Source organism: Erythranthe guttata, chromosome 14, assembly GCF_056151865.1.
Source record: "Erythranthe guttata isolate IM_541 chromosome 14, IM_541, whole genome shotgun sequence".
Taxonomy (NCBI): Eukaryota; Viridiplantae; Streptophyta; class Magnoliopsida; order Lamiales; family Phrymaceae; genus Erythranthe; species Erythranthe guttata.
In genome coordinates this window covers 23,043,864-23,057,712 of record NC_142546.1, presented here as the reverse complement: position 1 = coordinate 23,057,712, position 13,849 = coordinate 23,043,864, and the positions used below count along the sequence as shown (strand labels likewise).

Below are 13,849 nucleotides of genomic sequence, written 5' to 3'. Positions count from 1 at the left end.
TCCTAGGCACGTGCCCCAATAATGAGAAAATGGGAGTAAGTTACACTAATCAACATATCAACAACATATTTTGTGTAATTTCACGTTGTCACTCCAATAAGGGAACATTAAAGAAATAGTATATTATATAGCATAATTTTGGCAAATTACACGAGAAACCTAGTCTAGCTATGTGTAACAAGATCCATCTATAACATTTAATCGAGAAGTTCAAATCCAAATTACAAAATTAGTAAGGAATAATGAATCATCACTGTCACGTTATTACCACATTAAATGAGGAGAATGTTTAATTTATAAAACAAAATATTTTAAAGAATTAGTAAAGGTCAGAGCTAATAGAATCAGTCATAAGTCTTAACGTAACCCAACTCGTCATTTTACTCAACCACATATGCTATGTGGTAAAGTTTGAAAAAGTCAACGTAAAAAAAGTCAAATGTGAATTAGTAGTACAAAATTGACATGTTTTTGGGCTTGGGTCAATTTTAAATAAATCCAGAATCCAACAAAACCCAATTAAAAATCCAGTCCACTTGAAATTTTTAAAATTTAATAAACTCAGTTGGGGTGGATCAATGGGTCCATACCCCATCTTCAATTTGGAGATCACTTATCAACTCGGCAATATCTTATTACATGTTGGTTGCTAAATACCAACACGCAAGTGCACGTATCGCAAACAAGTAATAAAGTGGACTCGTGAGAGTCGGATGTCGATCCCACAGGGAATACGCAAATTACCTAATCCTAAGTACCAAATTCTAACAATTATGATTTTTATCCAGCCTACGCAAGTTTGTCAAATTAAATCAATTAAACAACTAAACTAATAAAGAAAGCAAATAACACAGGAAAATATCAATTAAAACGGACCTAGGATTTTATCTTCCCCCTATGCAAGAATTGCTCACCCAAAACCCCTCAATTATGAAATATATGATTCATGATTATTAACCCGAGACACTAATTTACTCATAATCCGCTGTCGCGTGTATTATGAGTCTATTATTCATAACGATTCACTATATGTCTATGCAAACCAATTATGAATAAAACATTAACTAACAAGTCTCGTAAATGGCTACCTAAGGTGATATCTGTATGTCTACGACACCACATGCAATTGACACACTCATCCGGTGAAAACTACTCGAAGGTTCTTCTACTTACCGTCTAATTATCAAAATAGCTCAAGAAAACGGGTTCATCATCTCCAAGAAAACGGGTTCACCATCCCCACATAGGGTTCCAACAAAATCCTAGATTAAAAACTTAGCTACTCATAACGAAAAACATAATAAAAACATAAAAAGAAATAGATTAAGAAAAGATATATAAAGGAAGAATTGTGATGAAGATTTGTCAATTCTCCGTCTTCGATTCTTCGTTCTCTCGCTCCTCTCGCTCCAAGGTTGTGTCAAAAGTCCCCTGTGATTCGTGCTTGGTTTGGGCTTAAATAGTTGTCCCAACTTGGTAGATGATTCTAGGTTTCCTTGTGTGTTTAAAAGTCCAAAATTGCCTCCAACGTGATTTGGCACGGCCGCGCGAAAATCAGTGCAATTCTCGCACGGCCGCGCGAGAATCGCCGAACCTTCTGCCCAAATTCAGCATTTGGCACGGCCGTGCCAAAAATAGGCTAATTTTGGCACGGCCGTGCGGGCCTGTTTTCAGCCAATTTCAGCATTTTTTTATTATTTCACTTTTGGCCCATATTTTCTCCAAAATTGCAGTTTTGACCCCAAACTTTTCCAATACTTCAATTTGTACCTAGAATACAATAAATCAACTTTTTAAGCACCAATTATCGTAAATTCACACAAAAAGCTCAAATAAAAAGATACGATAAAGTGTAAAAATATACACTTAACATTACATAAATGTAAAATTTCACTACTGGCTCCTCATCTTGATATTTAATTCAATTTTAGTCCTTCATGTTTTAATTGTATTATTTTCATTCTTTATCTATATGATTCATCTCGTTATAACTACTCGGTGCATAAGTTTGTTAACTTTAACGGAATCTCTATATGATTGGATGAAATATTCCATTATTAATTATTTTTTATGAATTATGGGAAAAAAAACAATAAATAATTAATTTTATAATTTAAATCATATTTGTAACCAAAAAAAAATCTAAACTTATAAAAGCATAACTTAAAAAATTATATGAAATATTAAATATATACAAATAATCATTTAGAAAAAATAAAATAGTCATCATTTAGATTTTTTTTTGATATATACATGACTTAAATTGAGGAACATATCTAAAAAACCATTATAAAAGGTTTATTTTAATACGGCAACAATATGGGAATCATAGTAAATGCTAGGATTTACCGTATTAAAAAAAAAGTAGTTGCTAAGAACGTTTACCATAGTAAAACTTCTGTCACGTTTGTATTCGCTACGGAGAAAATCCATAGTAAAATCGTAGCAAATTTTTTTTTTTAATTACGAATTCAGTATGATCTTACGCAACAAATTTATATGATACTAAAAAGCAATAATATAAACACGTGGTACAAAATTACTTGCTAAATCATGATAGACATAATCATAACAACGTTCATAAATCATAATGGAATAACTTCACATGTTTGCAACAATGGGAAGAGGTGAAGGTAGGGGAGGGTAGTTATAGAAATTCAAACAAAAAGATAATGGAAAGGAAGAAAGAAAGATGAACCACTTATTATTGAATAAAGTTTCAATATATCACATAATAACTTTATGGAAAGTAATAAAGACTCCCCTAATTCAATAAAGCACTTGGAAAGATGAGTCACTTAAGAATTAAATTTTTTCAAACTAATTTTATTTTATTAATGAGATTAAAGTACATCATTATTTTATGTTCATATATATCATTTACCTAAATTCTAAACAATTATGTCAATTTCGGAGGTAAGGATAAATTACGAAATCCACTATTTGTTAATTACAACCATCAATTAACTACGTATTATCTTAAACGTCCACCCTTGCATTGTCAAATTTACATAATGAACGAGGGGGTTTTTCATAAATCAAAACATAGTTGGGGGTCATTATCGTAGTTATCCAATCATGAAGGACTTTTTTCGTAATTTAACATTATATTAGGAGTGAAAATGAATGGGCCTAGCATAAGTAACCCCAATCATTTGCAATTATCAAATAAATTTAGCCATTACTCTTTGTCTCTGTGCCAACATTTTCTTTTTCTGACAAAGTATGGCCGAAGCTTTGATCACAACCAAAAACCACTACTATAAAAAGGATTTTGCCGAGAGTAATAATTCAAGCACAATCATCAAATTCAATTTTTGCCTTTAATTAAAGGAGAGCTTGCACTCATTCCAAGTATTTTGTTTCACTATAGTACACAAATCACCTTAAAAAACCATAGCGGAAATTCGAACGAACTTTTCGAATTCCGCCAATCCCGATTTGAACATGGTCAACATTTTCGATTGAAATTTCCGAAAGTTACGATTTGAACCAAAATACATATTCTTTTTTTTTTCGAGTGCGCTAATTATGGTCTAATCCGTCCGATTTTCACCTATAGTAAAAACTAATTGATGGTCGAAAAATCGAATTCTCTAATTCGTTTGTTCGATTATTGGAAGAATTGCTGCTGATATCCAAACTAAAACAACAACCACAACCAAGAAAAATGAAGAATAAAAGTTCTCTAGACGATCAATTTCTTCTCTATATATCAATGGAAGTACAAGAATCAAAACACAGATGTTTCAGTATCTGTAATAATATGAACAGGTGCGAAAACACAAACTCGAAAAAAACAATCAACTTAAAACAATTCCAACCAACATCTTTTTCCTACTAATGCACACAACACTTGTCATCAAGCACCGTGTCGGAAAGTCGGAGACGAAGCTAATGGAAGTACCTGCGTCGCTTGGTTATGAAGATGCTCTCTCAAAATGCTCGCATACGAAGCACTTTGCTCATCTTGAGGGGCAATTTTGTCATTCTTCAACCCTTTTTTTCGACCGGCTTCCGCTTCTTCCAGCATCCTCTTTAGTAACTTATCCTCGGCATCTTTCAAGAACTTGAACTTCGGAGGAGGAGAAGATCTCAATTTGTTCAGTTCCGCCTCGAAGAGGGGATTGAACCCGTGATTATTGTAAGAATCTAGGGTTTTAATCGGCGACGACAAAGGGGTTAAAAACGGGGTGCCATTGCCAATGCCACCATCGACACCGTAAACAAGATCACTCAAACTCCGAGTTCTTGATCCTTTTCTCGATTTCTTCCCATCTTCGGACTCCAAATCCTCTCTGCTTTCCTCTTTGATGGTGAAGAGGAATCTATTGTGGATCCTCATCAACTCTGTTTCCACCCCCAAATCCTCTTCGCAATTACTATTATACCCTTTGAACTCCGAGTCCTTGTCCGAGCAGCCCATTTCCAAATCTTGTTGTGAGTTTCTCACCGAGTTGGTGAGTTGTGCTGTGCTGCGAAACGAGCTAGGGTTTCTCCAGCAAAAGTGGAAAGAGAAGTCATCATTTTCTCTGCTGCTACTGCTGTTAGTAGAGTTGGCTATTATCTTCTTCTTCCACCATAGTAAATAGTAGAGCTCGCCAACTAGCCCCATCAAAATGCAACCGAACACAAAGCTCAACCCTATTCCTAAACCACTAAAAGATCCCATTTTTACCAAGAAAATTCACTTCCAACACTGAATTAACTGAACTGGAAACCCCAAAACTACAAACCCCAGGTGGGATTTTTTTTTTCCAAATATATTTTCCTCAAAAAAAAAAAAAACAAAAAACTAAGTGGTGAGGGCCAGCACCCTTTTCTTGAAATTTCCTACCATCTTTTCTCCATTATACAAAGCATTGTTCTGTGGGATTTGCACGTGTAAGAAGAGAGGAAGAAAGAAGAAAAGAGGTAAGCTGAGTTGAGAAATTTTGAATGCAAGAAATCGTTTGAATAAAAATCTTGACAAGAACAAGATTAAGTTTTTTCACACGAAAAGGATGTGTGGGATTTTTGGGCAAGAGCTTTGGAAAGAAAAGTTGAATGGGTGATGTGTATGAGTGTGAGTGTGTGTGTGTAGAATTGTTGGAGGGGTCACATCTTCACTGGATCCCTCACATGGGGGCTGGCATAAAGCCAAAACCTTTGTATTAATGTTCTATACTTACAAAATTTAAATTTATTTTCTAGTTTCATTCCCATTCGGCCCACCATCCCTATAACATGAATTTGAAAAAAAACAAGAAGGAAACGATTGTAGGCTCAGGGGTATTTTGGTCTATATTTGGAAATATCCGTCTCTTTTGAAAATTTCTTTTGTTTTTTACAATTCGAATAATGCATTAATTATACATTTTACAATTATGCCCCTGTGAGCTCTGCAATATTATTTATGCATTAATAAGTGAACAAGGGTACTTTGGTCAAACAATATTTATGTTCCTAAAACGTGTTACAAGTTAAACGACAATTGTTTAGAAACGGATGGAGTATTATTTTAATGTGATAAATTGAAGACATTGGTTTTATAATAGGCCTAATCAATCAACCACCAATGTGTTAATTGATTTATTGATGGGGATCAATTGGAGGACCTAGTTTAATTTGACAGGTACTAGGCCTTTCTATTGTGGGCTTATAAAAGTCCAATTAGGGAATTGGATTATTGTTCTAACTTTAAAATAATAAACAATTCTTTAGAAAGCAAACTATTATTGATAATTACCATATTATTAAAATATGTATAGATATATTTCCAAATTATCAACAAAATATAACAATTTAATAATAATGAATTAATATAAAAAGTCTCACCGAAGTTGAAATTTGTTTTGGCTTGGCACACGCGCTCTTTGTCTCTCTAGTCACAGCCCACCTTCTCTCTCTCTCTACCCCCAAATCTTTTTTCTTACAAACCCTAATTAGCGTCTGCTGCTTCAGATCTATCTTACCTCTTCGTTTGTGAGAAAGTACAGATACGGAAGAGAAGATGTCAGGTGCTGCGTTGGACATGACTCTCGACGATCTCATCAAGAGCAACAAGAAATCCGCGCCCCGTGGCAGAGGCCGAGCCGCCGGCCCCGGCCCAGCTCGCCGCCAGCCTAACCGCTCCGCCAATCGAGTCGGCCCCTACACCGCTCCCAAGGTCAGATCCCCTTCTTAATTTTGATTTTCCTTGTACCAATCTCCCACCTTTTTTTGGTTTTTGTTTAAACCTCATCTCGAACTCGAAATTCTGAGAATTTTTTGTATTATGTTTCTGATGATGGATTTATTGCGTTGCTTAGGCACCGGAATCTTCTTGGGGTCATGAGATGTTCTCCTCTGGTAGTCGAGCACAACCACAACCTTCTAGTATCGAGACTGGAACGAAGCTATACATCTCCAATTTAGATTATGGGGTTTCTAACGAGGATATTAAGGTGATTTTTTTTTTTTTATTTGTTCCTGATCTTTCCAAGTAGTTGTCAAATTGCTGGATTTTATGCCGTTCTTTGTTTTAACCTTCGGCAGTAAATTTTTTTTTTTGTGAAAGATATGATAATTATCTTGTTTACCTGATTGATATGATCTCAGTGATAGGTGATTTTTTTCACTTTCTATTTTTGCTACGATAATTGCTATACTGTGTGACAATATTAAAGTCTGTTGCTGTAAGGGTTAGCAGTATTAGTTTTTTGCTATGATTATTTACTCAGATTTTTAGCTATGATAATCGCCAAGTGGAATCTCACATAAGAAAAGCTAATCATAACCTTGGACGTAATGCTTGCTCTAGGACCAAGTCTTGTGGCTTAATTGCTCATAAAAAGAGTATCTTGAGGAGAAACCACCATGTTTTTAGTTAATGTGCTAAACATCATTCTTCCATCAATTGTACTTTTTTGAGAAAAAAATGACGGCATTGTAGATTTTGGTTAACTTTTGTAAACTTTGAATCACTAGGAGAATTAAGCTACATGTTTGATCTGCAAAGATGTGTATAAGTAAACCCTTGACGTGGATGTTCCTTTTTTATTTTTAAATAAGATAAAAGTGGAATACAAAGAAGCTCCTGATTGTGCAGTTCGATTATTCCCTTGTGAGCTGTTCTGGTTGTCATTGACCCCTTATGAACTAGTGGATGTAAACGACCAGCATTTCAGTTGATGACATAGTATGTGTTGCATGTAGGAGGTTTTGATTATTTTTCTATTCATGTGATATAGGCATGTTGTGACATAGTATGTTTTGCATGTAGGAGGTTTTGATTATTTTTCTATTCATGTGATATAGGCATGTTGTTTGGTTGGTTTTCTCTCTATTGTTTCTTTGAGCTGTATGTAGTTGCATAAGGTTTACATTTAACATTACTGACCAGGAAAATATTGAATGTTCAACCGCAGGAACTGTTTGCGGAGGTCGGTGACCTGAAACGATATATTATACATTATGATAGGAGCGGCCGATCAAAGGTATCATCGAAGTTTAACAGTCTTTTTTTTTTGGGTGAAGTTTTTTTCTTGCTGTGGTTTTAAAACCCCCTTTCTCTAGGGTACTGCTGAAGTAGTCTTCTCACGACGACAAGATGCATTAGCTGCTGTCAAGAGGTACAATAACGTTCAGCTTGATGGGAAGCCAATGAAAATAGAGCTTGTGGGAACAAACATTACAGCTGCTGCTGTTAGTCTTCCGCCTTCTGCTGCTTTTGCCGAACCAAATGTAGCTCCTCGAAGGTGTGTAATTTTCTAAAGCAATGTTTTAATATGTTGCTTCGCTGGTACATTATGCATCGGAAGATCGAAATTGGCCATCAGACCTAAATCTTGCGCATGAATAATTTAGAAACTTCCTCTTCAATGAACGAATGTGGCATCTTTATAGCCGATGATCGATAATTTACTCTACAAGATTCTTTAGAGGCAGTCTTAACTAGGAAGATGCAAATGCTAATTGGTTTGTCTGGATGTATACCCGGATATTATGGAGCCATTACATTTACACCTATATTTGACATGCAAAGTGAAGTACTTGTAGGTCCTAACAGTTTGAACAATAAGCCCCATCATTCTGCCTAGATTGTGAAACACACAGCTCCATGATTTTAAAATGCATCTCCCGGTGCATGCTTAGTGACCTTCTAAACCTTTGTTTGTTTTGCAAGATTTTTGTTTTCGGGTAGCAGAGAGGATTTTTTTAACCAATTCTTGTTATTGGTATCAATGCTCTATAGTTGTTTTATTTAGTGTTTATTGAATTTGGAACAGTGGAAACAGTGGACAAGGAAGAGGCGGATTTGGCAGATCGCGTGGCGGCGCTGGCCGAGGCCGTGGATTTGGGAGGGGGGGCCGTGGACGGGGAAGAGGAGGCCGTGGTGAGAACGAGAAGATATCTGCAGATGATCTGGATGCTGACTTGGAGAAGTATCACGCAGATTCAATGCAGACCAATTAATGTGTAGCATATATAGTGGATGTACTTATTTGCACTTCATGTGTTCCAACACCTGAAGTTTCAACACGACTTTACTTTAACCAACATTAGTTCTTCGAAAGAAAGAGAGCTCTAGTGTGGGTGGGGGAGTGCAACTCTGGTTCAGGGAACTTGTTGTGTTTTATCAACTTTATATTTTCGTATGAATTTAAGACAAAAGTGTGTAATGAACATTTCAGTATCCTTCATTTCTCCTTAAAGATTCGAGTGGTTGTAGTAGCATCCCTCTTGTTTAAGTCTGCTGAAGGTATGGTGAAGAATTAATTCGAAGCAATCCAGTTTGCTTGCTTTTGCAACTGGAGAGATACTGGATCATGAAATTATGGAGCATCAAGTTTGAGGGAGCCCCCTCAGTTTCTGTCCCAACTGGTTTATATCATTTGTGAAGAGGAGTATATGTTTCCCGAGCATGAGCTTGTAGACCAAGAAGGCTTTGCTTATCTGCACTCATGAAGGTTTTTATGTTATGTCTTTTATTTCATGGAGATATATATTTCTTGGTAATGGTATCTCTTAAATTGAGTACAGTATCTAGAGTCAAATTCTGGTTGTGGATCTTTTGACTGGGTTTCAGTATCTCCATTATGTGGCTCTTGGTGCTGTGCTGGAAGGAGCTTCTGTGTCCACAATTGAGTGTGGTGATATTTCATTTTGGAGTTATTTTTTTTCTTAATGAGAAATCTTTTGAGTTTTATCCTATCTAATTATGAAGGTTGCACTGTTGACAGAACAAAGTAAGGTGTAGGTGAAGTCAACAGGTATATATGGGTGCACTGTTGAAATGCTCTTCCAGTGAGGACTTTCTTGCAGAGAAATGCTCTTCGAGTGAGGATTTTTCTTAACCATTTGCATTGCAAAACCTAATAATAGCAAAGCTCGTTTTGGCTATCGAGCAGTGATCTGTGGTTCTCACTTTGTTTAGTGGATCAAAATATGTCGCGTAGGGCAGATCAGACAATGTTGAATGAAACTGGAGTCGTCTTATTTGCTATATTCATAACATTAGTTTACCTTTATATGGCAAGAGTAACGGATTAAATTGTTATGAAAATAGGTTATTGGATTAGGATATTTAAAGGATTGAGCAACTAGTACTAAACTGTTACGAAAACAGGTTATTGGATTAGGATATTTAAAGGATTGAGCAACTAGTACGGTTGTTTGTTGCTCAAACTGCACCCCATCAGAACAAATATATTCAGAATTTCCATTGGGTAATATTACTGGGTCTCATAGTCATATATGCTACACCCGGTGAAAAAAACATTGGGTAGTGCGGATGTGTGTGAAATATGTACGGTTCGATACACATTGATAGTTTAAAAGAATCTTGCCACTCAGAGTTAACTAATGCATGTCTGTGTTGGTTCAATAATACATCAAAAATTGGGTCACAAAAACAGCTAAGCTTATTTCGGAAGTTTGAATTTAATATAAAAAAACAGCAACTGAGGTATTTTACTGTTTTATTGATACAACAGTATCTCACACAACAACATACAATGCCTTTACGAATCGGACAACTGATTGGGAAAAATAGCTAACTTCGAATATTAAGAAGAAACAAGCAAAAATATTAAGGGCATCTATAATCTATGATTGTTTGGTTTTCTCAATCTTTTCCAACCAGAAAGAATCAATCCCAAGATAGAATACAGTACAGCTTGTATACAGGAAATTACAAAGTTCCAACAAGATGAGGGCCAATACCATGGATAAAGTAATCTGAAGAAGAGACTTATCATATGCCGCGGATATCTCCCAACCTGCAATATAGCACCATCCATCAAAGAATTAAACTGGCTCCGCATATGGTAAAAAACTCGTCATATTCTAATTAGCCATAGTATGCAGTTAAGTGTTCTAAACTGGTAATATTCAGACGACTCACAGGAAAAAGAAAATCAAGAGCGCCCCAGGCTGCGTGACGCACAGCTCTTGTTGGGTACATTGGACCACCTGGAGATGTGAAGCTGTATAAACATGTTTTCAGTCGTGTACTAGTTGTCGTTCTGAGTTCAAGTCCTGTTGACATTATAAACAAGCTTAAATATAGTTCATATGTTGTTACATCTAAAATTGCGAGGAAAAAAAAAATTAGAGTTGCTTGGACAGCAAAAACTGTTTGTTAAAATGAGCAATACCTTGGAGAACTTTTATCTGATAAAGGTAGTGAAGAAGCACTGGCTCCACCTTCAACTTCTGAAGCTGACAACACAAGGATCTATAATAAGTGACATGATAACAAAACTACCAATATACGATCGAAATGGTTGATAGGTTAGTACATATAATAATGCAATTAGATCACTACAAAGTTTCTTAACTGATACCTGATCAGATAGTTCAATGACAAATATGTCAGCAGCTCCGCCAACCAATAAAGAATTTGGAAAATCGGGAAATTGCTTCACAAATCTTTCAAGTTTGTCAGCTACAAATAAAACAATCATTTTTCTTTTATTTGTCAGCTACAAATAAAACAATCACTTCTTCTTAGAAAAATGATGGAAAGGAATACTGTACGTAATCACGACAGTGACGTCAAAGATTCGTTCAACCTGAGTTGTAAAAGAATATGAATCTTGAGAGGAGAAGAAATAAGTCTCGCTGAGCCTGGTAAGAAATTAAACCAACGGAAGTTACTTTTGAAGTACAAGTTCATTGATGAAAAGCTTTTACTAATAAGGAATCTTGTTGTCAGGGAGAAGACAAATGTTATAGACCTGAGGGGGAATCTTCTTTAATCTCTCAGAATCTAAAGCAACTTCATCTAGCAGATACTGCAACCATTAAAAGAATTAAGTTCATTAAATTATCTGACACATAACTCAAGATGCAGTAAACAGGGAATTAATTATCTTGACAAAAACTTCTCACACGAAAGAGACTCAAGAAGCGCCTTGAATTTGTTTGGATGTCGATCCTGCATTGTATGCATATATATTCGATAAGGCAACTCTTCTAAAAAAATTCTCAGGGGATTCAGAGAGAGAGAGAGAGAGAGAGAGAGAGAGAGAGAGAGAGAGAGAGAGAGAGAGAGAGAGAGAGAGAGAGAGAGAGAGGTGACAATCTTAATCAGAGTAATTTTTTTACTGGATTCATATGATATGTACATCCTGTAAGTTCAAAACAATAGGACAAAGTTTATCTAACACAAAACGCAATAGTTCCACGTAAGTCTTTGATTAGAAATAATAAGAAACAAATTTGACGCCTAGATGGCGTAAATAGATGTGTCTCAATGCACATAGTCCACTGATTTACATGATCTCAATTCCGGGTCGTTGCTGTACTGCTGGTGTTTCCCCAGCGTACGTAGCTTTAGTTTAGCAATTAATTCTCAAACAAATAATAGGACAAGGTCGTACCAGAAGATATTTGTAACACCTTGGACAAGAGCAGATGAGTAACGTAGTAATACTTCAGGATTGTCAAGCTGAACCTCAAACATCTGCAAATATAGAAGTATATGTCAAAGATTGGTGGGATAAAATAAATATGCTCTCTTAAGCAAGATAACAAGAATGAAATAAGAATGAGGAAATCAGTACATACATGACAATGACTGATCACAAGAAAAACGGGACAGGAGAATAGAGGGACAGGTTAAAATAATAAAGTTCTATTACATAGGATTCTGCCTCTTATCAGTAGATATAACCAGACCTCCACAAGAACATAAAACACGTACCCACTTGTGGAACAAGAGAGGAAAAATATTAGATGCAAATGGCTGACTCCAAAGTTGTACTATAAGATCAAGGAATGAGTTTCCATTTTGTGGCATGCGTACAAAATAATCAGCAAGAACATTGTAGAAGCATATTGGGCAACCGTATCTATCGTCCGCCAAAGAAATTGCATCTTCCTCGCCAAAAATCATATCTGTTTCATAAACAGAAAAAAGTGGATTTAAATGAAAGAATCACTGCACCATCAAAGGTATTATGAACAAAAACAAGACAACCTCTTAAACCAAAAGAGTTTTTAAAGCACGTGCGTCAAGAAAAAAACATTCAATTCTTCATCAAAGGATTTTTTTTGTGAATCGTATTGCTTTTCCTGAATTTCATTTTTCAGTTTTCATAAAAAAGGGGACTTAAATCACATTTAGAACTTAGAATCATCATATGCCGATTTAGGAAACTGTGACCAAATTTGAGATGAGTAATGATGTATGGTAATTGATTCTTGAAAGATGGTGTCAGCTAGAGTTAACCAAAGTTTTGTGGAAACGCGTACTTAGAGATCTCACTCTCCAGCCAGATAGAGTCGAGCAACGCGTTGTGGATGCGTACAAAACCACCAAACATTTCATTTAACCTTCAAACTACTCTACGTGAAAGGATCTCACCGAGTACAACCGAAATTAAGCAAAACGATAGTATTGCCAGTAAAATCATTAAGGAACTGATTGGAGACTTATATTGCAACTCATTAAGGAAGAGAATACTCCAATTTTTATTTGTTCTTTGAACAGAAATACTAAGAAGGGTGAAACTGAAAACAGATACAGACAACAAAAAGCATTGGATAACACAAGGAAATCAATTTAATACCAGAAGCAAGCCATTGAACAAAAACTCCACAATCAATTAGTAGTAATATCTTGGCGGAGAGTCTTTTAAGCTGAATAATTTAATTTAATTTAATTTATTTTATTTCAAAACATATATCAGGAAATGCTCCACGAAACGATAACCAATTAAAAAAAAAAAAAAATCCAGGATTTACCTTTAGCGCGATCATCTACTTCCAAAGCTATGTCGGCGAACAACTCTTGCAACAAGTTTCGTCTCTGCGATACCGAAGCTAAAGCCTGAAGAAGAATCAACCAATTACAATCGATTACTCAGAATACTGCAAAATCGCAAAAAAAATGAAGTAAAACAGAATTATACACGCGCACACACACTCATACAGAGTTCGTACAACATACACGTTGAAGTTTCTTCTCAATTTCGAGAGTGAGGGCGGTGAGATAAGCGGAGCCGCGAGGCGTTGACGGCGGTGGCATCGTGATCGGAATCCTCCGATGCTGGGTACTTAGACCTAGATCGTTTGAGATGGAAAAAGTAACTGCCCTTTTTTTCACCAGGAGAGGATGTTTGTGCAGTTTCTGGAACTGTTTGAATTTTAAGATTTATTTTTATGAATTATGAATTATGAAGGTTGAAGATAAATCCAAATAGTAGGTGACTCAGCAAATCGTGGATTGGCATTTGCCTTCACAATTTGTGGGACCATCTATTCCCTTGGCGGACTGCCATCTACAAATAATTTTTTTTTTTTTTTTTTTTTTTTGTGAAGCATACATACAACTACTAAATTGAATTTTTGCAACTCATACAATTAAATGTGAAAGTGTTGT

The 13,849-nt window shown here is 35.7% G+C and overlaps 3 protein-coding genes across 3 annotated transcripts; 1 reads left to right on the top strand and 2 right to left on the bottom strand.

Annotated features, from left to right (window-relative positions):
• Window positions 1-3,671: 3,671 nt before the first annotated feature.
• LOC105959183 (hypothetical protein) lies at window positions 3,672-5,216 on the bottom strand. Its single transcript, XM_012983229.2, has one exon. The coding sequence runs from the start codon at window positions 4,670-4,672 to the stop codon at window positions 3,863-3,865; it is 810 nt and encodes a 269-aa protein (XP_012838683.2). The 5' UTR covers window positions 4,673-5,216; the 3' UTR covers window positions 3,672-3,862.
• A 454-nt stretch (window positions 5,217-5,670) lies between these two features.
• On the top strand, window positions 5,671-8,697 carry LOC105959182 (RNA-binding (RRM/RBD/RNP motifs) family protein). The gene is made up of 5 exons (XM_012983228.2): window positions 5,671-6,148; window positions 6,291-6,425; window positions 7,389-7,457; window positions 7,537-7,718; window positions 8,250-8,697. Exons 1-5 carry the CDS (start codon window positions 5,993-5,995, stop codon window positions 8,434-8,436), a joined length of 729 nt encoding a protein of 242 aa, XP_012838682.1. The 5' UTR covers window positions 5,671-5,992; the 3' UTR covers window positions 8,437-8,697.
• A 1,190-nt stretch (window positions 8,698-9,887) lies between these two features.
• On the bottom strand, window positions 9,888-13,708 carry LOC105959181 (hypothetical protein). The gene is made up of 11 exons (XM_012983227.2): window positions 13,418-13,708; window positions 13,213-13,297; window positions 12,170-12,363; window positions 11,847-11,929; window positions 11,356-11,401; window positions 11,202-11,258; window positions 11,037-11,091; window positions 10,809-10,909; window positions 10,620-10,683; window positions 10,367-10,500; window positions 9,888-10,241 (listed from the first exon to the last, which is right to left on the bottom strand). Exons 1-11 carry the CDS (start codon window positions 13,493-13,495, stop codon window positions 10,062-10,064), a joined length of 1,077 nt encoding a protein of 358 aa, XP_012838681.1. The 5' UTR covers window positions 13,496-13,708; the 3' UTR covers window positions 9,888-10,061.
• Window positions 13,709-13,849: the final 141 nt, after the last annotated feature.